We start from the raw sequence: 25,510 nt of genomic DNA, 5'->3' as shown, positions 1-25,510 counted from the left end.
AAAGATATGAAACTACAGTGTAGATAGTTAGATAGATTCAATGAGGTAACTTTTGGCCTATTCTACTGCGACCTTTTCATATATATTGTAGTCCTCTAACCCTAGATTCAAGGAAGAAGATCTGTTGGCCGAAGGTAAAACTCATGGTTGAAGAATCTACGTGAATGGTATGAATGCAGATCGATTGATTTGTTTAGAGCAGCAAGTTCAAAAATAAAAATAGCCATTATGACTATCAACCGTCGTAGGAAGACGGCACTCTAAGCAGAATAACCCTAGATCACATTATCTACCCTGACCCCTTTTAAAAGGTCTAATTATTTTAAGACTGAACCTTCCATGTAGCTCGTTGCCAGCGCCTTTTCTTCGCCTAATGTAATGAACCGCACATTTGCCATGCTGTTACGCTGGCCTAAAATGTGCTGGCATAAAATGTGTTTCTTCTTCTAGGTGAAAGAATCTGCATATGTCATCATCTGCCAATTCCATCAGCTTCAACTCCCTATTCAGGTTATAGTGTCCTGTTAGCAGACCTACTATAGCTTTAACAGTTTTCCTGTCTTCGCCATAAATTTTGTCAAATGATATAAGAAACTGTTTCGCCTTTCGTTGTCCTTGTGAATTCCTCCACCATTCTAGAGATTTGTGAGGTATTCATTTTCTTGAAGCAGGTTTTATGACTGCCTTTGCAATGCTGCAGAAGGGTTACGGTCCAACAAATTGTTTGGTCATTTCATCTCCTTTTTCACCTTCACCTTATGACCCTCGTGCCCCGGTACTCAAGCTACCGTAACCTTTCTACGGTCTCCTAGTTTATTTAGGGTGCCCACGCAATCCCATACTAACTTAGAAATGACCTCTTCAGAATTGAGTGCCTTAAGCGCTGCCTGGCTATCAGTGAAGTTGGCAAAATTGAACGATACGTTCTTTTCTGCCTTTTTATTTCTTTTCCGTAGTGATTGCTGTTATTTTCGCCAGGCAGATTGTCACATCCTTAGATAGACTTGGGGAATGTCCCTAGTATACGGGCTCCTACACCCTCCGATGTTTTGAGAGAGTTGGAATTTGGTTGGTGCAAGTCATCCCAGGTATAAAACCAGCTTGCTGTGTTATTATTTTTGAGTCGACCGGTTTTTCTATATGGTATGTCTACAGGACGTCTTTCATATAGCTTATATAGCGGGGAGAGGAGTGATAGGGTGGTAACTCTTTGGCGTTTTTGGATATTTCCCAGGTTTTAATATAGGTATAACTTTTTAAAAGATTAGAATGGGAAGAAAAAGGTATAAAAATTTGTGGACAACGCTTGAACCATCTAAGGTACGCTGATGACATCACATTGATAACCGATAAAAAAGAAGAATTATTTGAAATGATGAAAGAACTGGACGTAGAAGCTGGAAAGATAGGCCTTAATATGAATTACAGCAAGACCAAAATCATAACAAATACAGATGAAGACATCACAATGAGGATCGGACAAGATGAAATAGAACAAGTTCAGGATTATCTATATATCTGGGTCAAACTATAAAACTTAACAAAGAAAACCAAACAACAGAGATAAAAAGACGAGTTAGACTGTCATGGGCGGCATTTGGCAAACTAAGCTACATTCTTCAAAACAAAAGATATCCGCAGCATCTTAAGACCAAAGTATACAATCAATGCGTACTCCCTGTTCTCACTTATGGTTTTCAAACGTGGACATTTACAAAAGCAAACATGAACAAAATCATAAAAACCCAAAGAGCACTGGAAAGACAAATGTTGCACATAAGACAAATGGATAAAAAGAGAAACAAGTGGATAAGAGAGAAAACAAAAGTGAGGCATGTTAGACAACAAGTTGCAAAATTGAAATGGAGATTTGCCGGACACAATATAAGACAAAAAGAAGATCGATGGAACAAAATTCTTATAAGTTGAAGACCGTGGGAATATAAACGCAGCAGAGGAAGGCCCCAAATTAGATGGGCAGATGATATCAAGAAGCACGTGGGCTCTAGATGGATGACTATAGCGACAGACAGAGAAGAATGGAAAAGGATTGGGGAGGCCTATGTCCAAAGATGGACCGAAGAAGGCTAATTAGATAGATAGATTTTTCTCGGTTGTTGGGGAGCGGTTGATATATTCTATTCACTCATCCCAGTCGCAGCTCTCTAGTAAATTTAGTAATTAATTTTTTGCTACTTTGGATACAATTTGATTTTGACTGGAAGCTACTATATAACTAAAAACTCATGCTAATAGTATTAAATGTAACATAAAGTTTCTATCCACATTTTGCATAATCGCAGTTTATTAACAAAATAAAACTGCATCAAGCTTTATTTTTGAATTTTTTAGTCAGTTAGAGAGTATTTACGAATATAATGTTTTTAATGAAAATTGATTATACTCTCTGTTATTCATGATTCTTTCTCTTTTTGTAGCTAAAGTGTACAACTTTATTTCAGCTATTAATAAAGTGGGGTAGGAATCTTTGTGTTGTATGTTTTCTGACAATGATTCTGTCACAATAATTATCCAAGCTGAGTGAACCGACTATACCTGTTTTTTTACTTGTGGTGTTAGGTTTGCCCTTAAGAAGTAATTGGTGGGCTATCGAGTTGGGAGTAACGTTCGAAGGTGCTTCGCTCACCTTTGGGTTGCCCTTCAGTTTCATTATTAGGTTACAATTTTTCTGCTGTAAGACATGTCCATATGCTCAAGGGTTTCTATTCATTTCTTCTTTTGAGCTTCGCACAGTGCTATCATAAGGGCGTTGCACAGTCTATTGTTTTCTTACTGATTGGGTCTTTCTTGAATAGTCTTTCGTACTTATATAAGTTTTTTTAAGATTTATATTAGGAGTGGCATGAATAATTGTTTCCTGCAGTCTCTTTGTATCTGCTGCTTAAACAACCTTTGCAGGATTTCTACGAAGGTTAAATAGTTTTCTAGTGTTGGATCTAGGGCTTCAAGTTAGGTATCTAGGTAGTCAGAGTTCTTATGTCCCTTTGAGTACAAATTAAATAGAGTTTAAGAATACAATTTATATTTATTTATTGAAAAGTACCTATTTTCATTATATCTTTGTAAATTTATTGCTATTAATTATGCAACCCAGAATACACGAAAATTTTATTAATGTGTATTAATACAAATACAATATTAGATACAGTAATACAATTTCAAAAGATAATAATTAATTTAAAAAACACAAATTTGAGGTTAGTTAAAACTTTGTTCATATAGAATATGCAAATAAAATACACTGCGGTTAGTTACATCGAAGATTTTAATATATGATATCCTGGTTACATGTATTATCCCAAGCAACATTGACGGAAGACGTGTTTTTCGTTACATTATGAGAGATAAAAGCTTTGTTTCTACAATGGAAAACCGTAAGGTAATTTAAACTATCTGTAAAATTGTAGTCAACAAGTGTCTTGGCTATAAGAAAGATTTCAACCTCAGGGATATCATATGAACCGAAGTTTGCAAAGAGGTTTGCTTTTTCGAATCAAAAAGTTACTGTAAGAATTTGTGAAAGTTTTATAATAAATAAAACTAGTTAAATAGGCTCTTCTATAAGTTTTGCGATATGATAAGGAAAATACAATTTTGTGGTTTGAAATACACTTTATTATTCAGTATAGTCTCCCTGAACATCAATACACTTGTTGCAACGAGATTAAAATTTTTGAATTATATCCCTAAAGTGAGAATCTGGAAGGGCTGCAAAATACGCTTTAGCTCATATGTTTTCTGACAATGATTCTGTCACAAGTATCCAAGCTGAGTGAACCGACTATACCTGTTTTTTTACTGGTGGTGTTAGGTTTGTCCTTAAGAATTAATTGTGGGCTATCGAGTTGAGAGTAACGTTCGAAGGCGCTTCGCTCACCTTTGGGTTACCCTCTCTAGGTTGGACCTAACCTAATAAGGAAACTCCTTATTAGGTTACAATTTTGCTGCTGTGAGACATGTCCATACGCTCAAGGGTTTCAATTCATTTCTTCTGTTGAGCTTCGCTCAGTGCTATCATAAGGGCGTTGCACAGTCGATTGTTTCCTTACTGATTGAGTTTTTCTTGAATAGTCTTTAGTACTTGTATAAGTTTTTTTAAGATATATATTAGGAGTGGCATGAATAATTGTTTCCTGCAGCCTCTTTATATCTGCTGCTTAAACAACCTTTGCAGGATTTCTACGAAGGTTAAATAGTTTTCTAGTGTTGGATCTAGGGCTTCAAGTTCGGTATCTAGGTAGTCAGATTTTTAATGTCCCTTTGAGTACAAATTAAATGGAGTTTAAGAATACAATTTATATGTATTTATTGAAAAGTACCTACCTATTTTCATTATATCTTTGTAAATTTATTGCTATTAATTATGCAACCCAGAATACACGAAAATTTTATTAGTGTGTATTACTACAAATACCATAAATATTAGATACAATTTCAAAAGATAATAATTAATTTAAAAAACACAAATTTGAGGTTAGTTAAAACTTTGTTCATATAAAATGCAAATAAAATACACTGCGGTTAGTTACATCGAAGATTTTAATATATGATATCCTGGTTACATATATTATCCGAAGCAACATTGAAGGAAGACGTGTTTTTCGTTACATTATGAGAGATAAAAGCTTTGTTTCTACAATGGAAAACCGTAAGGTAATTTAAACTATCTATAAAATTGTAGTCAACAAGTGTCTTGGCTATAAGAAAGATTTCAACCTCAGGGATATCATATGAACCGAAGTTTGCATAGAGGTTTGCTTTTTCGAATCAAAAAGTTACTGTAAGAATTTGTGAAAGTTTTATAATAAATAAAACTAACGTCCATCTAATTTACTTACCGTTGCACGTCATCCGCGTCATAGCCCGTGACGTCACATGATACCAACACGAAATATTTAGGCGGTAGGTGTGTTCTTTTTTAGAATCACTTTGCCGAGTACACTGGCATTACAGCCACTAGACATATTTTATTATATACGCGTAGAAATAATATTTAAAGATTTCTATTAATGTTAACTTAAAGAAATAGACAACAATATGTCCATCTAATTTACTTACCGTTGCACGTCATCCGCGTCATAGCCCGTGACGTCACATGATACCAACACGAAATATTTAGGCGGTAGGTGTGTTCTTTTTTAGAATCACTTTGCCGAGTACACTGGCATTACAGCCACTAGACATATTTTATTATATACGCGTAGAAATAATATTTAAAGATTTCTATTAATGTTAACTTAAAGAAATAGACAACAATATGTTTCATTTCATTTGTATAAATGCATTATAAAGCGTTTTTATAAAGAACATTTGTTCGGAACACACTGTAACTGTAATCGAACGAAGGTGAAATTTTGGCATAAATTGGTAACACTTATTTGACTGTTGCGGTGTTGACACTTTTTGTACTTTATTATTTTAAATTTTAAAGTGAATACCTCTTGTTTTATATTTTTACCTATTTAAGAACATCTGTTCTTTTTAGAACAAAATTAGTGTGTTTTATTTCAAAAATGTCACGCAAGAGTTTAAATAGTCGTTGTAAAGAGTATAATAATAATTATGTGACCTTTTTGATTTAAAATGAATTCAGGATTTTTTTATACTTTGGCAACTATGTCAACTTCGATCTCTGACGTAGATAATGACGTGCAACGGTTTGTAAATTAGATGGACTGTAGTTAAATAGGCTGTTCTATAAGTTTTGCGATATGATAAGGAAAATACAATTTTGTGGTTTGAAATACAGTTTATTATTCAGTATAGGTTTCCACTATGGTTTTTTTTAAGTACCTATTGAAACATATCGCTACAAAAAAGTGGCTAGGTGCCAAATCTGATCAATACGGTGGATGATCCAATTCGAACTTTAATTCATGGATTTTAGCCATTGTCAAAATATTCATCTCACGGTGCGTTGTTCTGATGTAATAGGATTATTTTCTTCTGCAAATCGTTCCTTCTTTACAATTTTTTTCTTTAGCTGATCTAAAAGATTACAATAGTATTCAGAATTTATTGTTTTACAAGTTTAAAAGTAATCCATAAACAAAGATCCTGTTGCATCCCAAAAAAACTGATGCTGTAACACCTTCTTGGCCGACTTATCCAAGTCTTATCCACATGATGAATCGAAAACGCTCTAAATGTGTCTGCGAAAGTCGTATTCGAAAGTGTCTTTGTTCCGATATACTGTATTTTTTCTACATATTTGGTGTTTTTGCTGTTTTTGGACGTGCTCGACTTGGATCGTCTTTAAGGCTTGTACGAAAATATTTAAATTCAGCAATCCATATTACTACTGTACTAACAGCGCAGGCGAAGAGTCCTTATACACTTTTAGCATTCGTTCATAAATTTCCTTTGCGTTACCTTCTAAAAATAAAAATTTAATCACAATACAATATTTGATTTTTTCATAGTAAAAAAATACTGTGATACGTCGCTACTAAATGGCTTGTAAACAAAGAATGAATTGACAGATTGAAATGAAACTTCACATCAGTTTATATTAAAGAGTATACCAACATAACAAAAAATGAGCTAGTAACTACGCCCTCTTTCATCGAACCGCAAAACTTATTGAACAGCCTAGTAATCTAAAAATTATTTACATTGTTTTAATATTTAAAATTTGCTTCTTAACTCTTAACTTAGGTATATTACTTGTAAAACAGTTTTCAAACAATTTCATATTGCAGGTCTCTGATATTAGATTACTTTCTATATTATATATGCAATGCTTCGTTATATTTGCGCCAGTAGTGTGTGTATTTTAAGGGTTTAACTTTTGAAAACATTAATTAATTTTAGATATCAACTTTATGAAATAGACTTCTAAGATAAATATTTAAATGTGGCGAATGCGCAGCGCCTCCGCCCAGTGCTATAATAAACTCAAAACTTTTGATGAAACATTTTTATACACATTTTATGTATATTAAGGATAAAGGAAAATGCTATTGTAAAATAAAACAAAGTGTATATCATTATTTTTATTTAAAAATTACTCATTTTAAAAGTAAAATTTTAAACTATGTACAATAGATATCTACAAATATTACAATTAGCAATAAATAAATAATTTTTTCTACTTAATAACGAAGGCCTCATTGCTTGTTAGTGACTACGAAAAGTTATTGTTCGTTGAAGATCATTACGTTATCACTCTTGCGCAATATAATTTGAAAACCCCGCGCTTTTCATAAATTAGATAATAAATAATTATTTGAATTAGCAAATTGAGATTTAATCAGGAATTAAATATTCTTCCGATTTACTTGTTTGCCTATATATAATTTTTTCATTTTACTGAGAAAATTTATTCGTACTTATTTCGTAGCATGGTATTGTCGTAAATTAGTTTAAAACGTTGACGTTTTTACAACAAACGATTGAAGACCGATGGGTAATTACCTGAAACTCTTGAGAAGTATTACTAGGACACTTAAAATTGTGCAATTATTTATTAAGACTTCGATCGATTTGGTGGAATACCAAGATATCAAGAATATCGATCAACTTTCTGAACTCTGAACTTTTTGATACTCAAAATTAATTGTTGTATTAGAAGTTACTGATGCTGTGTAAAAAGTAATCGTATTGAGATGAAGGTACCTCTAGGTATTAGTTCTGTGTATAATATTCTAACAGGTAGTGAATACTTGATCAATGCATAAGACTGAACTACGAGGTTGACTATGAGAAAGTTTCAAATTAAAAAAACTCAAATAAAAGCTGTTCACACGCGTTGTTTGCGAGATATCTGGGTTTGAACCAGTGGTTCGAAAGCGTTCACAAATGTATAGATTACAAAAAATAATATTTTGAAAAACAATTAAGAAAGAAATAAATATTGAGGAGGAAAAGGCAAAGGAAGCATTAAGGAAATTAAAAAATAGAAAATCACCAAGAGAGGACAGAATATAGAACGAACTCCTAAAGTACGGAGGATCCGATCTGACCAAACAACTATTAAAACAAATCAAAAACAATATAGAAGAAAACAGAATTCCTCAAGAATGGAGATCAAGCATCCTAATACTTCTATTCAAAAAGGGAGACAAATCGAACCCGGAAAATTACAGAGAAATTAATTTATTAAATACAGCGCTAAAATTAACCACCAAAGTGATAGCACATAAATTAAATGACATTATAACACTAGCAGAAGAACAACAAAGTTTTAGGTCGGGAAGATCATGCACGACACTATATTATAATGAGACAAGTGCAAGGGAAATCATTAGAATACAACAAAACGGAATATCTGTTTCGTGGACCTTAAGAGGGCATTTGAGCGGGTCAAATTAAAGGATGTTATCCACTTAATGTCCGCACGAGAGATACCTCTAGGAATAATCAAAGCGATCAAAAATATCTACCAAAACAACACAATAAAAGTAAAAGTAGAAGAAGAACTAACCGACCCCATTGAAGCTGGCAATGGGATAAGACAGGGAGATTCTCTGAGACCATAACTATCCAACCTGAATATGGATGAAATATTAAAAAAAAAGTAAGAACTTATAAGGCTAAAATAACCTCCTATGCAGACGATGCATACTACTCTACTCTCTCAAAGTGAAGATTTTTTACAACGTATGCTGCACCAAAAAAAATTCCCCAAAAAAGACAAAATGCATGGTTATAACAGCAAATTTACTAAGATGTAAATTGAAGTTAGAAGGTCAGAAAAAAGAACAAGTGACGGAGTTTAAATATCTAGGCATCCCATTATCTAGCTGTAGAAAGCTCGAAACTGAAGTAGAAGATCAAGTTAATAGAGCAAACAGATATGAAGCTGAATGAAACAATATGGAGAAATAAAAATATCGGGAAAGAAACGAAAGGCAGAATGTACAAAACAGTCATCAGACCAATAATGACATACGCGGCAGAAACACGACCTGACACAGAGAGAACAAACAGGATTTTAGAAACAGCAGAGATGAAAACACTTAGAAAAATTGATGGTAAGACATATGGGACAGAGCTCGAAGTACAGATATACGACGTTGATGCAAGGTGGAGAATATCAAGAACTGGGTAAGAAATATAAATAAATTAGTAAAGACGGCAAGAGATGGTTTCCCAATAGGAAGACGATCAGTAGGAAGACCACGAAAACGATGGAACGACAACTTACTGGAGGCACATTGAAAAACAGGCAGATTCATGTCTACATTAAAAGAAGAAGAAAAACAATTAAAAGTCATTTCCGTTGACCAATTACTGTTCTTTTTTATTATTGGTCTTAGATCTTCCATAAAGAAAAACCTGAAAGCTATCTTCTATTTGACTTCTGACTTCTATTGTCAAAGACTCAATTTAAATAAAATTAGTTGAGTATCCAACCAAACAATATTTTAAAAAATATTTCATTGTCATAACAGTAAGCCCTAATACAAATCTTGCTCGTTTCAGAAAAGCAAACTGTCAATATGTCTCATCTTTCATGAATCCAATACGATTGCAGCACTAAGGAATTTTATTGATACCAAAGAAATATTTTAAAAAATTTCTTATCATTTGTCTTTCTACTGGTTTCTACTGGTTCTAACTTTAACTAAACATTAATATATAACGTTTGATGATGACGATTATTTAACAATGATCTAGTGAAATCTGATAAAATAGTAATCGTGTCTCAACATAGTTTCATAAATCCCAATCATATGGCGAGAGCCCTATCTATCGAAGAGCTTCTCTATAAGTCCTTCTGAGTCTTATTAAGGTCGCTGCAGTCCTACCTCGTAGCGATACCCCAATCTTCTTTAATCATATCAGAAGCCTTTTCTCCAATCATAATTGTAGGAGCGTTGGTATTCCCACTAACTATTGTAGGCATAATTGAAGCGTCCACGACTCTTAGTTTTCCTATTCCGTAAACTTTCAATCTCGGATCTACAACGGCATCTGCATCTGTTGCCGGTCCCATTTTGCAGGTTGATGTGGGATGGTAAATGGTGAATGTGAAGTGGCGAATTGAACATTCCCAGTATTCGTCGGTGTCAAAAGCATATTGTCGACAACCTAAAAATAAAGAAATATAATGTATAGTAAAACTATTCTGTAAAAATAAACATCATCTCCTCAAGATGATGAGATATGTTGTGAGATGCAACTTTTATATCCTTCATATCTCTATTACATCTTTAAGCATCGTCTGTTTGCCTTGCATATTTATATAAGGCACAGATTAAAGCAAAAATTTGAATTTTGGTTTCGTCAACAGAAATCTCCGGATTTCTACTTACTAGATTTATTTCGACAGAAGAGATTGTTTTTACGTTCAGAGCTTCTGTAAATGGTCGCTCTGATCATTCCTTTTAGGATGAAATACGTATAAGCAAATATACTGAGGCACTATACGTGAAATCAAATCTTAACTGTCCTTCCTTTTAAATATCTATCATTTGAATTTGCTTGTTTATCATAGGCCTAGAACAAAGGCTTAAAACGATCAATAAACGTTCTGTCAGTGTTGCAGTTTCGCAACGAGATATAAACATTTATATAATACTAACAGACTTTGTGGTAGTTTTGATTCTCCCCGTATATCAAGATTCCATGTTCAAGGGTGCATCTGTGTTAAAAACTACATATTACGAGACGGGCCATCTGCAAAATGACACACATTTGAGATAAGAATAGGAAGAGTCGTCGAGTTTTATCTCTCAAACCACACACATGTGTGTGCGTTTGGGTTAAAAGTACCTTAAGACACTTGGCATCGGTCCTTTGACCGAGGAAGTCGGTTTGATGCAGAAAAGTTGAAATTAGAAATTTTGTGGTTCCTGTTATTCGTCCGTGAAGACATATTTTTTGCGGTGGCCGGAGTGCCATCTTTTCAATGGGTAAGGAACAATACACCATTAATCTATGTTGCTGGATATATCAAGTACGTACATTGGTATTGTTATTTGATATTTGTTTGGAACTTTATCAGTTGTGCCGCGATCGCGATTGAACTTGATTGAGAACATTTCATTACCTTTATGTAGATTTGTATATTTTTCATATTATAATAATTTCACTATTCTTTTTGTATATATATCACAGTGTTGTGTATTTTATTACCTAATATTAACTCATAATGTGTATTGTGAGTATACTTTTGCATTGAGTTTAATAATTTGTTTTTATATGACATATATATTCATATTTTTTATTTTTTGTATATTATTTCTATCTATAACGTGGTATATATACAATCGACAGTTTTGTTTTGTTTATGGTTCTCTTTTTGTGTGTAAGTTTGTACTACATATATTCTTCTTCTTTTAAGTTTATATTCTTCTTTATTTATAATTGTAGGTATATTGGGTTATGTATATTTATGGTTTATTTCACCTCTTTTTAAAATAGAGTTTTATACAGTCCACTGGTTTTCATTTCTTTTCTTTATTTTAATATACATACCCAATCCAAAAGGGGGCAACCAGCGTGTTCTAGATTGAACAAAATATCTTCTCTCCCCCTTCAGGATGACCCCAATTGTTATATTGAGGTCATCGTATGTGCAGAACGCAACATAATGGTCCTTCGAGCCGGATTTTCTTCTTCTTTTTCTGTTTTTTGTGTGTATTTGGGGTTCTCTGGTAGTAGATACCCTTTTTCCATGTCCTGTTTTCATGTGTAGTTGCGGTTTCCTTATGGTAGGAGCCTTGTCGGTTATGATAACTAGTTAATATGTCGTTGTTTACGGTTTCCTTATGGTAGGGACCTTATCAATTATGATAACCATTTTATTTGACTTGCTCACGGGTTCCTTATGGTAGGAGCCTAGTCGGTTGTGATAGCTAACGTTGGGGTATTTCTTTTATCTGAAAAGATACCCAGTCGTCTGCCGAAAGACGATACCTAGTCTGCTGAAAGACTATTTCTTTGTCAAGGTTCTCTTATGCTAGAGACCTTATTGCGGTTATCACAACCATAGTATAGTCGGGTATTTCTTTTATCTGAAAAGATACCCAGTCTGCCGAAAGACATTTTACTTTTTACATTGTACAAGGTTTATTTACTGTATACCTTTTTGCGGTTATCATAACTATATAGTCAGGTATTTCTTTTATGTAAAAAGATACCTACTCGTCTGCCGAAAGACGATACTTAGTCTGCCGAAAGACTATTTCTTCTTTACATTCTTTGTTCCAGGTGCTCTTCTGACAGAGACCTTCTTTTCGTGGTTGTTATAACCATTTATTGTATATTTCTTTTCTACGAAAAGATACCTAGTCTGCCGAAAGACTATTTCTTTTTACATTGCTTTTTCGAGGTTCTCTTCTGACAGAGGCCTTTTTTGCGGTTGTTATACCCATTTTACATTACGGTATATCTTTTATACTAAAAGATATCCAGTTGTCTGCAAAAAGACGATTTTGTACTTTACATTAATTAATTTTCAAGGTGCTCTTTTTACAGAGACCTTTTTAAGGTTTTTATAACCATCTTACATTGAGACTTCTTTTATACTGAAAGATAACTGGTCTGTCGAAAGACTATTTCTTTTTATATACTTTATTTCAAGGTGCTCTTATAACAGAGACCTTTTTCAGGTTTTATACCCATTTCTTGCTGATTTTTTGATAGTGCTTTTAGTGGAGTATTTCTTTTGTCTAAGCATATACTCAGTCTGCCGAAAGACATTCTTACTTTTACTTTTTCAGGGTTTTCTTATGCTAGAGACCTTATTACGGTTAGTATAACCATTTACATTGGGGTATTTATTTTATAAAAAAAGATACCCAGTCTGTAGAGACATTTCTTCTTTTGTATTCGTTAGTGTTTGTGAGGTTGGAAAAAGTATTTTCGGTTATTGCAACCATTTTTTTGTTTAATTTTTCCTGATTGTTTGGACATTAGTAACAGATTGTAATCGTTTTATGTTGGGATATTTCTTTTCAATGATAAGATACCTGGTCTGTGGAGACTGTTCTTTTTTATTTTGTTTGTAGTTGTCTTATTATAGAGACCTGCTTTCGACTAATACAAGTATCTCTTTGGTTTGATTCTGTAAAAAATCCAGGGATTTACAATTACTCTTACTCATTCACAATCTTTTTCTTGTTTGTCTTGTGAGTTTTAAATATAAGCTGCTCCATTTTTGTCTAAACAATGGACACCCTCAAATTCAAGAGACGGTCTGCAAAGAATGCAATTATTCGTCACTGTAATTGGATTGCAGAAAATGTTTCATTGGTCGATATTGATTATCTTTTGAAAGTTCGTCGTGAGTATTTACAGGTTGAATATGATAAATATGAATGCGCACAGGATGCAATCGAGAATTTATTGGTAGATTCCGCTGAAGATAGCGAGGATCGAAACATTGTAGATGATTTGTTTTGTAAGGCAATGGGACTTATAATATGGGAGCCCGTCCTCTCATCCTTTACGTATTATAAAGTAGGTAGTGCATCCCATTGTTCTTCTAGGTTACATGTGGGGGAAAGACCTTCCACACTTATTTCAGATTTATGCCATCTACTCAATGTAGTTAAATCTTCTCAAAATTATATGTTAAAAGACTCATCTTTTTCACAACCTCAACCTTCTTTCGAGACATCCACGTCTCAAATACCTCGTGTGATGGCGCCTAGTCCGTCAGGTCAGCTATCCTCGACTTTAGCTCATGTAGATACTGTCCCTAAGGCGTTACCTACGGGCCTTAGCAGTATTGCATATTCCCTTCCACCTGTTGCAGTGGTAAATGATAGTGAGTCCTATAAGACTCGTGACGCTCATACAAACGCGAGTTCTTCTACGGGGCTATCCTTTAATGATTTACATCTCTCTGGGCCTCAGGCCCATTCTAATATTCAATCCTTGCCCAAGGATTTTTCTTTGCATGATTTCCATGATGGGGTATCTGGTGATGACGCTGCCGATACAGCTTCGCGGGGAGCTAACCCCGGTACACTTGCTCGATCGAAATCTTGGCATTGTGAGCCAAAATTATTGTCGTCTCGTGACAGAGACAATTTTAAAGAATCTAGTAACTTAGATATTGCGACCATAATTGGGTCAAAAGTTCCTAGAGTGGCATTACACCCATCTCTAGATTTAGCATTCGGAGTACACATGTTTAAAACGTACTCCTGTCTTTCTAGTTTACGCCGAGTAAAGGCATTTGTGTTTTGTTTCATCAGAAACGTTCGTAAAAAGCAAGCTGAATTGCTTATTGTTCAAGACTTAAAAAGTCTCTCGTCTCCTCGTATATTGGAATCGTTGCCATCCGGTATTGCCAATCCGGATAATCAGTTGGATATTCCGAATTTATTTCCAGAGAAAATTATTCACCGTACAAAAGTTAGCGGTATGTTGAGGAATGCTACCATTCCTTATGCTCAAAAGCATCATTTTCTTCTTTCTTCGAACAATCAAGTTGTTTTAAAGATGTTCGAAACACACGTATGGTTGGGACATGTAAGGCCCCAAGGTACGTCCAATTGTAGACATCATTTCGGACTTAGTTGTTGCACATTTTATAATGTTGAGAGTCCCATCTATCATTGTGTTACCTGTTCGAGATTTCTTTTTATTGCCATAGATTATGGAATATATTTTTTGCTTAAAGCTTACATAGCTTTATCTGATTATATATTTGCGCCACGTTATATTAAACTAACGGTTTTAACGTTTGGATAGTTATGACATTTTATAGTGACATTGTACGAATTCTTTAAGGTACAAAGAATTCTTAGGAGTCGCACCATTTTTGTTTTTGTTCGTTTCAAAATTGCCTTTTTATGTAAAAAAAGCCTTGTTTATTGAATAGTATAATGTTCATACTTTATCTATTCTCTTTAGTTCTTTATTTAGTGTAATTTTGATTTATTCTAATTGTCTAAGTCTACTCCTAGCTTAGAGTTATTCACCGCTTTTTATCGAGAGAGAGCTGAGTCTCAACCTGAGATATAATTTGCTTATTGTTGTTAAAATTATCATAATTATCTTTTATGGATAAAGCTTATGGAAGAATATAGTTTCTTCATTTTACATTTTTGTCGTGATAATGTCTGTCCAGGTAGATTGCTAATATCTAGGGACAGTGTTATAATTCATACGATATTTCTTTTGCGTTTGCTGCGTATTCGTTTCGAGTATTGTAGTGGCCATTCGGGCTACAATTATTCTGTTTATTTGTCCTTAACTTGGATATAGTTGCGGAGAACCATTTCCTTAGGTTTGTTAACCAGGATATTTGTCTTCTCCCAATTCCTTGCTTGTCGAAAACTATTAGAAGGTTATTTGTAGTATTTATATTGAGTGCCGTCTCTCATAGGTGTCCGAGACATCCTGATTGTTGCCTTCTAACGATATACATCACTTTTCTTTCTTTCCTCGTTCTTTTTCATACGGTCCCGTTGGTTAACTGGTCCGTTCATAATATCCTGAGGATTCGCTTGTATCGCCACATCTCGATGGCTTAAAGTTCATGTGTTGTATCCTAGGATAATAGAGGAATGCACTTCCTATAAGAGAGGAAATCTGTTTTATGTATAGTACTGATAATTGTATAATTGTAGTGATGTATATTTAGTATGTAGTTATGTATTTGTAACCTATATCGTATGTATGTTATTGTTCTTTGTGCTCTTTTGTTAATGTAAAGCTTTGTAGTATTTTAAGTGTGGCGCTCGTTTCGTAACCGAAGAAGTGTTTACGGTTTCGGAATTTGTACAGTGCGTCGGGAGTGCAAAGTACAGTTATGTTTTATTGGCACGTATGCCAACGCGGGGAGAATGTTGCAGTTTCGCAACGAGATATAAACATTTATATAATACTAACAGACTTTGTGGTAGTTTTGATTCTCCCCGTATATCAAGATTCCATGTTCAAGGGTGCATCTGTGTTAAAAACTACATATTACGAGACGGGCCATCTGCAAAATGACACACATTTGAGATAAGAATAGGAAGAGTCGTCGAGTTTTATCTCTCAAACCACACACATGTGTGTGCGTTTGGGTTAAAAGTACCTTAAGACACTTGGCATCGGTCCTTTGACCGAGGAAGTCGGTTTGATGCAGAAAAGTTGAAATTAGAAATTTTGTGGTTCCTGTTATTCGTCCGTGAAGACATATTTTTTGCGGTGGCCGGAGTGCCATCTTTTCAATGGGTAAGGAACAATACACCATTAATCTATGTTGCTGGATATATCAAGTACGTACATTGGTATTGTTATTTGATATTTGTTTGGAACTTTATCAGTTGTGCCGCGATCGCGATTGAACTTGATTGAGAACATTTCATTACCTTTATGTAGATTTGTATATTTTTCATATTATAATAATTTCACTATTCTTTTTGTATATATATCACAGTGTTGTGTATTTTATTACCTAATATTAACTCATAATGTGTATTGTGAGTATACTTTTGCAGTATATTCATATTTTTTATTTTTTGTATATTATTTCTATCTATAACGTGGTATATATACAATCGACAGTTTTGTTTTGTTTATGGTTCTCTTTTTGTGTGTAAGTTTGTACTACATATATTCTTCTTCTTTTAAGTTTATATTCTTCTTTATTTATAATTGTAGGTATATTGGGTTATGTATATTTATGGTTTATTTCACCTCTTTTTAAAATAGAGTTTTATACAGTCCACTTGTTTTCATTTCTTTTATTTTAATATACATACCCAATCCAAAAGGGGGCAACCAGCGTGTTCTAGATTGAACAAAATATCTTCTCTCCCCCTTCAGGATGACCCCAATTGTTATATTGAGGTCATCGTATGTGCAGAACGCAACAGTCAGATCAGTCCGAAAAGCAAACTAGCAGTTAGAACTGACTTATGTTAGAGTTGTGACTGATGCTATTTTAAGTTTAGTTTTTACTTTTGTCTAGACAAAAGTATGTACAAAAAAAAATTAATTATGCAAGTACAAGTTGCTTTTTGACTTATTAACACTTATACTAACAATGTATAGCAATTCTACGTCAGCAAACTAAAAGAAGAATTAGATTAATATTGAAATAATACATTGTAACGATGGCATCACCAGCTGTCGCCGCCGGCTTGCTGGCTGTCTGTAGGTTCAACTTTCCTAGCATCGCCATATTTAGTTTTCGCAGGTATCAACAGGGGATCGTAGCGTCGTTCTCTAGGATTGATATTTTATTGTAATAGAAGTTATTTTATTATTTATTTTGGATATATTTTTTTCAGAATAAACTTATGTTATATTGAGTCTGGTGTCTAACAGAGCTACCCTTCACAACATACCAAATAAAGATACAGTCTCAAAATCATCATCATCAATCAGCCAATCCCGTCCACTGCTGGACATAGGCCTCCCTCAGTTCTTTCCAGTGTTCTCTACACTGGGCCGCTTGTAGCGAGTTTCCCGCTACTCTTTTTATGTCGTCGGTCCATCTAGTCGGTGGTCGTCCTCGGCTTCTTTTATAATTTCTGGGCCTCCATTCCATAATTCGTCTTGTCCATCGTCCATCTTGTGTTCTGGCTAAGTGTCCTGCCCAGTTCCACTTAAGTCTCGTGGTTCTTTCGATGACGTCTTGAACTCCTGATCTTTGCCTGATTTGTCGGTTTGTTGGCTTAGTTGCCAAATGCTGCCCATGTCAGGCCTATTCGCCTCTGTATTTCATTTGTTTTATTGTCTCTGTTTATTTTGATCTCGTGTCCCAGATATTTGTAAGTGTCTGTTTGTTGTATGGTATTATTGTCGATAGTTATATTTCCACTCATTACGAGATTTGTCATAAGTTTAGTTTTCTCAAAGTTTATCTTTAATCCTGCTCTTTCAGACAGACTTTTAAGCGAATGTAGCATAGAAACCGTATCCTGTAAGTTATCTGCGATTAATACGACATCATCTGCAAACCTCAGATGATTTAATCTTTCTCCATCTATATTGATGCCCATATCTTGCCATTGGGTGTTCTTAAATATTGACTCTAGAGCTGCCGTGAACAATTTTGGTGAAATATTGTCTCCTTGTCTTACTCCTCGACCTAAGCTGAATTTTTCTGTGTCTTCGTGTAGTCGTATACTTGATGTAGCGTTCTCGTAGATGTTTTTGAATAGTGACGTGTACCTGTAATCTATTCGGCTTTGATTTAGGGCTTCCAGTACGGTTTCAAACTCTACAGTATCAAAAGCCTTCTCGTAATCGACAAATGCAAGAACCAGTGGTATGTTGTACTCGATGCATTTTTCAATTAAGATCTTTATGGTGTGCAAATGGTCATTTGTGCCATATCCTCTCCTAAAGCCTGCCTGTTCTTTGGGCTGATAGAAATCAAGTTTAGGTGTTAGTCTCTTTGTTAAGATTTTCATAAAGAGTTTATACATATGTGTCAAGAGGCTGATGGGTCTATAATTTTCTAATTTAGTAATATCACCTTTTTTGTGTAACAAGACTATCACTGCATTGTTCCAGTCTTTAGGAATCGTACCCGCATGTAAGCATTTATTAAACAGTTCGCTTACTGATTTTAATAGAATTTCTCCTCCTGCTTTTATTGCCTCAATAACGAGTCCATCGTCACCAGGCGATCGATGGTTCTTCATTTCCTTTAAAGCTGATCTTACTTCTGACACAGTAATGGGTAAAAGTATTTCCGATCCCTGATTTATGAGAGTCTTTACTCGTGTCGGTAAATTTTCTTGTGATCTTTGGTTGGTATAGAGGTCTTTATAAAACTCTCTAGTTATTTTCAGAATGTTTTGTTTATCTGTTGTTGCCTTTCCGTCTTTATCTTCTAGCTTGTATATTTCTTTTTTACTTTGTGTGAGTTCTCTTTTCATTATCTTTAAACCTTTGTTCTTTTCTACTGTTTGAGTAATTACATTAGTATTATATCTTCTTATATCTCTTCTAATATCCGCTGAAATTCTTTTATTTAGTTTTCTATATTCTTCTTTGTTTCCCTTTTCTTTCTCGCTTAGGTTTCGTCGTATTTCCATGAGAGCTTTTGTGTCTTTGCTAATCTTTTCACTTTTGGTGTAATTTTTCTTGCAAAATTTGAGTTGTGCGTTTCTAACCGAGTCTGTAATTAATTTATTATGATCGTCGATACTTAGACGTTTGGGATTATTACTCTGTAAAGTTTCTGCTATATTTTTTATGTACGCTTCTGGCTGATTTGGTGAATTCCAAACTATGCGTTTGCCACTGTTTATCATCTTTGCTCTTTCTTTTTGTAGGTTTATCGTTATTCTAGCTCTTACTGGTCTGTGGTCGCTTCCTACTGATAGTTTATTAAGTACAGTGACATCTTGAATAATTTGCTTTTTGTCTGTTATTATATAATCATATTCGCTCTTAGTTCTTCCATCTGGACTAACCCACGTCCATTTTCTACTCTGTTTCTTCTTAAAAAAGGTGTTCATTGCATACAGTTTGTGTTGCAGTAGAAAATAGACTCAGAAAAATAAGAAGATATATTAACTATGGTTGGTGTACCATAATCAAAAGCAGATGGCAAAATAAAATTCTTACATAATAGGGTGTTCCCCTAATAGTTACCCTTAGATTAAATTTCCCATAATCCAGCTGTACATTTTTTCTTTATATCTTGGGAATAAAAATGTTAGATACTAACCAGGAAAAGGGATTTTGTGTGGCCTGGAGTTAAACCTTTGGAAAGCTTGAGAAGCCGAAACATTCAACGCAATTCTTATCCCCTCCGTGAGAGTAGCAATATCTTCCTTATGAGTGAAATAATTGGGATTGATATCAGGATACACCATGGGGTCTTTGGATTTTAGCCGTATCCATCCAGTACTTCTCGGTCTAAGAAGGAGCGGTAAAATAGTCCAGGTGTCGGTGTCTTTAAGAGGTTTGTAGACTGTGTTATAAACGCTGTCCCGTAATCCTGTGATCTTTCGTACCTGATCTGGATCTGAGTTTACACTGCTTGGAGCAAAGTGGAACTGGATATCTGGCCATAGCCCCGATTTGGGCGCGTATTTTGTATTCACAAATGCCAAACCTACAACAAAAGTGTAAAAACAATATTAAAAAACTTATACTGACGGGCTGTCGACATTAAAACGTATCATCATTTTCTAATATTTCCAGAAAACAAAGAAAACTGGTGTACGGTTATAGGAATAAATAATTAATATATCAATAAATATCGTGTTAAAACCTTAATAGAGTTAGTTATGTTTGACAGTAAAATAATTACCGGTAAGCCATAGCCATAGCCATATAATAAATAGTTACATTATAAATATATACATTAAGGTAGGCAACCAGTATTTCGAATTACTTTGAATCAAGAATTAACAAAAGTTTGATCTTGTTTTAATCTCATTGCTTGTTGTTTTAACAAAATATTTAATACATGTTCATAAATTGAAGTTCAGTTACTTCTTGTTTCTTACGTTTAGAAATATTCAAATCAATTATATACTTAGTGCACCAACAAATTTGGCCAACAAATTAAGTGATGCGTGATAATAAGTTGTCGCAGTCTTTGACACGGAATATCTTACAATAGAGTTTTAAGTCATCAGCAAAAACTAAGAGGTCGATATTCAATTTTCGTGAAGGGTCATCTATAAATACCAAAAAAAATTAAAGAGTTTAGATTGAAGCCTTAATGATCTCCTAAGCGAGCTATTAATTCAATTGAGTAACTCTACATAAGAAATACTTTCAACTAGGTAAGACCAAGTTAAGCAATAAAAAAAGTGATCAATCTCGTCAAACACTTTTTTTTGACCTTTTTCTTACCTTTTTCTTTTAGGTTTTCGGATATAAACTAGATTATTCATATCATGTTAGTCCTAGTTGACATTTTTTTTTATAAATCTAAATTGATATAAACTAATACTATAACACTGAGTTATAAATAACGTCATATATATATATATATATATATATATATATATATATATATATATATATATATATATATATATAAATATATATATATATATATATATATATATATATATATATATATATATATATATATATATAAGAGTGGTGGGTTTTTCGGTCAAAGTGGAGAAATAAAAGACAAAGAAGCTGACTACTTCATCTATTTATTGAAGACGTTTCGCTTCTTAATCAAGAAGCATCATCAGTTCATCTAAAAAGAACAATATGAAAAACCAAACATCCATGGAAAAGTTATTATAAGTGGGTTACCTTAAAAAGATATGTAGCAGTCAAAGATATAAAATGTGTAAAGAAGCTTATGATAATGGACATTAAATATTATGTTGTATAGACAATTAATTGAACTAAATACTGTTTACAAATTAACTCAACTTAGCACAGCAAAAGACATGTGGTAATGGTACATGTATATAAAAAATATGTGAAAAAACATAAGTAAAAAACATTAATTTACAGAGAACCAAAAAGATCATATGATGCACTTCCAACAGTATATTATTATTTAAATTTGATTTTAACTTTAGGTAACATTATTAAAATTGAATTATAGATATTTTAAAAATAATTATATAATGAAGTTACCACTCTTAAGCTTCTTAGTCGCTCTCGGTGAAATGCGACCAGAAATTTAGGTACCACGCCGATAGGTACCACGCCGAAAAGACAGTGGCCTTCAGGTCAAAAAGTGACAGAACAGCAAGACAATTTTTAAAAAGTTAATGTTGTGGCAGAATAGCCAGCAACAGGTGAAGATTGATTCAACCTCCATCAGTCCAAGGTTCATACATTTGGAACTGAGAATAATATAGATTCTTTGAATCTATTTTATTATAAAATTTTATTAAATTATTTGAGCAGAAACAATTATTTAAATATGTAAAAGTAACATTGACAAAATAATCAATAAAATGTAAGTTGAATAAATCTATATAAGTAAAGTAAGAACTATTTTATTTTATTTGAAATTATTTAATATGAAAATATGATAGAAACTACACCTTAGGGGACAATTTTTAACATATTAAGCCTAATTCTGCAATATTAATGCATGATAAATTTGGCTCAAGTTACTAATGTCCGTTCTCTTATTAAGAGCGTTAGGTTGTTTAAGTATTGAACACATTTCCAAAAACTGTCTTTTAACGAGATTGCGTTCATTGCCAAGAATCTTAACTTCAATAAAGTCCACTTTGTGTTTAGTGTTAATAGCATTCTGGGCAAGAGCACAAGTATGCTTAGATAAGTTGATATCACTGCGGTGTGTCGTAAGACGCCCTCTCAGTGATCTCCCTGTCTGTCTGATGTAGCATGAGTCACACTCAGCACAAGGTATGTGATAGATGACATTAACTTGTTCCAGAAGGGACAAGGGTGTTTTGGTGTTAGAAAACAAATTCCTGACAGTCTTATCATTTTTAACCGCAATTTTAACCGGTACATTTTTTTGTTTGTACAGTTTAATAAGTTTTTCAGTAACTTGAGGAAAATAAGGTAGAGATGAGTAATGGGTGGTTGGAGTCCCAAGTACAGTATTAGACAGAACATTGTTATTAATTGAATTATTTGATATTATTCTGAGTTGATCACCATTGGGCATGTCATTTAAAGAGGAACCATAACTCTGTACATAAAGGTATTTCTTAATGAGGGAAGATGGATACGAATTCTCAATTAGAATATTTCTAAGTAATTGGAGGGATTCCCTTCGATTAACCGGATGTGTCAGTCTATTTAGCCTACAGCTTAATGCTTTAATTAGGTTTAATTTATATTTGTAGGGATGACAAGAATGGTAGTTGAGAAACCTATTAGAGGCCATTGGTTTCCTATACCAACTTGTGGTTAAGGTGTTATCTCCCATTCTAATGGCAGTGGCTATACTGTCAGAATAACTGGATTTGAACAGTTTGGGCACTGAACGAAACTCATTGTAGGATCGGTTTTAGGGGATTAGATAGTCATCACAGTAGCAGCAATGTCAAATTATTGTCACAATGTTTACTTTGACATTTTGATTTGTCATTGTCACTTGATTTGACGACAAATTAAACATTTGACAATATTTAAAACTGTCCGTTGTCTCTAAAACTATGTTCCTTATTCACGCTATAAGATGGATCGGTCCAAATTAGAGAAATTGTGTTTAGAAACTAGAGGTATTTCTAAATCTTTTGGCGTTTATTACGTAGTTCAAAAACACACAGTAGTGTCTATTTTGTCATCAAAAGTAGATGACCGTATGTTGCGTATCCATATTTCCTTTATTATTATACGAAGCCAACTTTCATAATTAAATTTTTCATAAGTTTCTGTTTTGGGTCATAACTGACAAGTTTTATCTAGCTGTCTCTCATTATGTCTTCCTCCCATACTTTTTGCAGAAACTCAACGATTCTGCATATTGGGTTAGACTCATTTTGATGTTTAACGTGTCCTGTCAAACCTATTCTGTTAGCATTAATCGGTATATCATCTGACTTTTACCGTAATGTACTCCTTATTCAGGTAAGAATTCTATTTTATACATTATTCGTTCCGCTTCTTTATTTTTAACTGATTTTTCTAAACTTGCAACAGTCATAGAATTTACATTCCAATTTCGTCGAAACACGATAAACTATCTCTTCCTTCTATTACATCTGCCCCATCTGCATGATCTTCATCTTGTATTATCGAATCAAGAGACGTAATGTTATATTACCAAGAGACCAAATCGCTTCATCATTTAAAGCTACCGGCTTATTTGTATTAGTATATCATTAAAGAGAATTTATTCGTAGAATTTCCCTGTTATCTGATTCAAGAGGTAATGTAACTTTCATTTAAGACAGATTTATCAGACTGTCTTATACCTAATACTGGTTGTTACCCCATCATACACCTCTTTCACAGTTTTCACATATATAGGTGTTCTGACATTAATAAAGTATCTAAGGATAGGAAACCAATTCAACCCATACAAAAATAGGATTTAAAAGATTTGGAATTGGAAAACCTGCATATACAAAGGGAACTAGATTTTGATCAAGAAATAATAATGCATTTGGAAGAATGAACCATGTTTGGAAGGATGAATCAGCCATAACTTAAAAAAGGTTACAGTATTGACAATTAATATCTACGAATAATTCTTAAACTAGACTGCGTTTAGAAAACCAATACATATAAAAATAATAAAACGTATCCATAGAAATCGAAATACGGCAAAAAGTTCTACAGATGTGTATCTGCGCCATAATTCTCTAATTTTTATTAAACGTTTCAAACAGTATTCTAACAGATAATGTTAAGAAAACTATTTATTCTATATGATTAAGTAGTTGAATATGTCGAAGGTGAAGTAACTATTTATATACAGTTATCACAAAAAGAGCTGAGTGGAAAGAGCTGATGAAGATCTATGTCCAGAAGTGGACGCATACAGACTGATGATGATGATCACAAGAAGAAGATACCAATAAACCAGTAATTACCTTCAACTCCTCCAATTGATGTCATAGGACCTTTCTCATTCATGATATACTCCAAGGCAACCTGCCAGGTTTGGTAACGTTTCTTGGTAAAACTGATGGGATCGTCGATTGTAAAAGCTAACCCACCCAAGCCTACATGGTCTTGTAGATTGTGTCCAACTTTTAAATCGCTCAGGACTGGTATGTTGAATGATTCCAAATGTTCCTTTGGACCTAAAATAAATGAGTATTGTAAAAATGAACTTTAATTGTTGTTCGTTAAGTTGTTTTAATAAAGAAAAATGCTCTTCGATTAGTGAAAACCTACTGACACAGATATACGTAGGTCCCTAGAAGAAAGCACAAATTTTTTTGGAAAAAAAAGATATTTATTTTTCAACATAATCTTGTTTGAGTTCTATACATTTTTCCCGGTGATATTCAATAAGTTCGATACCCTTTTTATAATAAGAACTATCTTGCTCCTTAAAATAGCAATTAACTGCCGACATAACTTCTTCACAGTTGGAAAATCTTTTACCATTCAGCCAAATGTCTCACGAAAAACTTACACATCTAACGCGAAGAACATTTTGCGTATAGGCTACAAACAAAAAGAAGGCAAAGAAATTATTTAAGGTAGTTGTGTCAGAAGTGTCTATTAACGGGAATAACTAAGTTCATGTCATTCACGTTATCTTGAAATTTGTTACAAAATTGAAAAGTGTGAATATAAGGTAGAGAGAAAGTTTCCATCAGAACATAAAAATGAAGAAAAAGCTCGTAAGATGAGAGTAAAAAGGCTAGAAAAAGAGAAAATGGGAAAAGAAATACAGGAAATAAACACCTAAAATATGTGTAGACAAGTGCATAAAGCAAAAATCTTACCTACACCAGATAGCATCAGAAGTTGGGGACTACCAATTGCTCCCGCGCTTAAAATGATCTCTCTCCTGGCACGGATCGTTTGAGGTCTGTTGTTACGGATCATCCTCACCGCAAAGGCTTCTTTGGTCTTCGGATTTATTTTGATTTTGGTGGCTTGTGCGTACATCGCTATGTGAAGGTTCGGTCTGTTTCGCACTGGTCTGAGAAATGCTTTGGCTGTTGAACATCGTGAACCTCTTCGTATAGTACCTAAAATG

At 33.7% G+C, this 25,510-nt stretch overlaps 1 protein-coding gene across 2 annotated transcripts in view; it reads right to left on the bottom strand.

Moving 5' to 3' along the window:
• Positions 1–7,009: 7,009 nt before the first annotated feature.
• The window catches only part of LOC140436638 (glucose dehydrogenase [FAD, quinone]-like), a 72,479-nt gene continuing 53,978 nt past the window's right edge, over positions 7,010–25,510 (bottom strand). For both annotated transcript variants that reach the window (XM_072525631.1, XM_072525632.1), the window contains 4 exons: positions 25,254–25,502; positions 24,387–24,599; positions 19,604–19,993; positions 7,010–10,056 (listed from right to left, as the gene is read on the bottom strand). In XM_072525631.1, the coding sequence (XP_072381732.1) occupies positions 9,770–10,056; positions 19,604–19,993; positions 24,387–24,599; positions 25,254–25,502 (1,139 nt within the window). In that variant the 3' untranslated portion in view covers positions 7,010–9,769. The remainder of the gene's footprint in view (positions 10,057–19,603; positions 19,994–24,386; positions 24,600–25,253; positions 25,503–25,510) is intronic.

Source organism: Diabrotica undecimpunctata, chromosome 3, assembly GCF_040954645.1.
Source record: "Diabrotica undecimpunctata isolate CICGRU chromosome 3, icDiaUnde3, whole genome shotgun sequence".
Classification (NCBI taxonomy): domain Eukaryota; kingdom Metazoa; phylum Arthropoda; class Insecta; order Coleoptera; family Chrysomelidae; genus Diabrotica; species Diabrotica undecimpunctata.
This window is presented reverse-complemented; position numbering and strand designations above follow the sequence as displayed.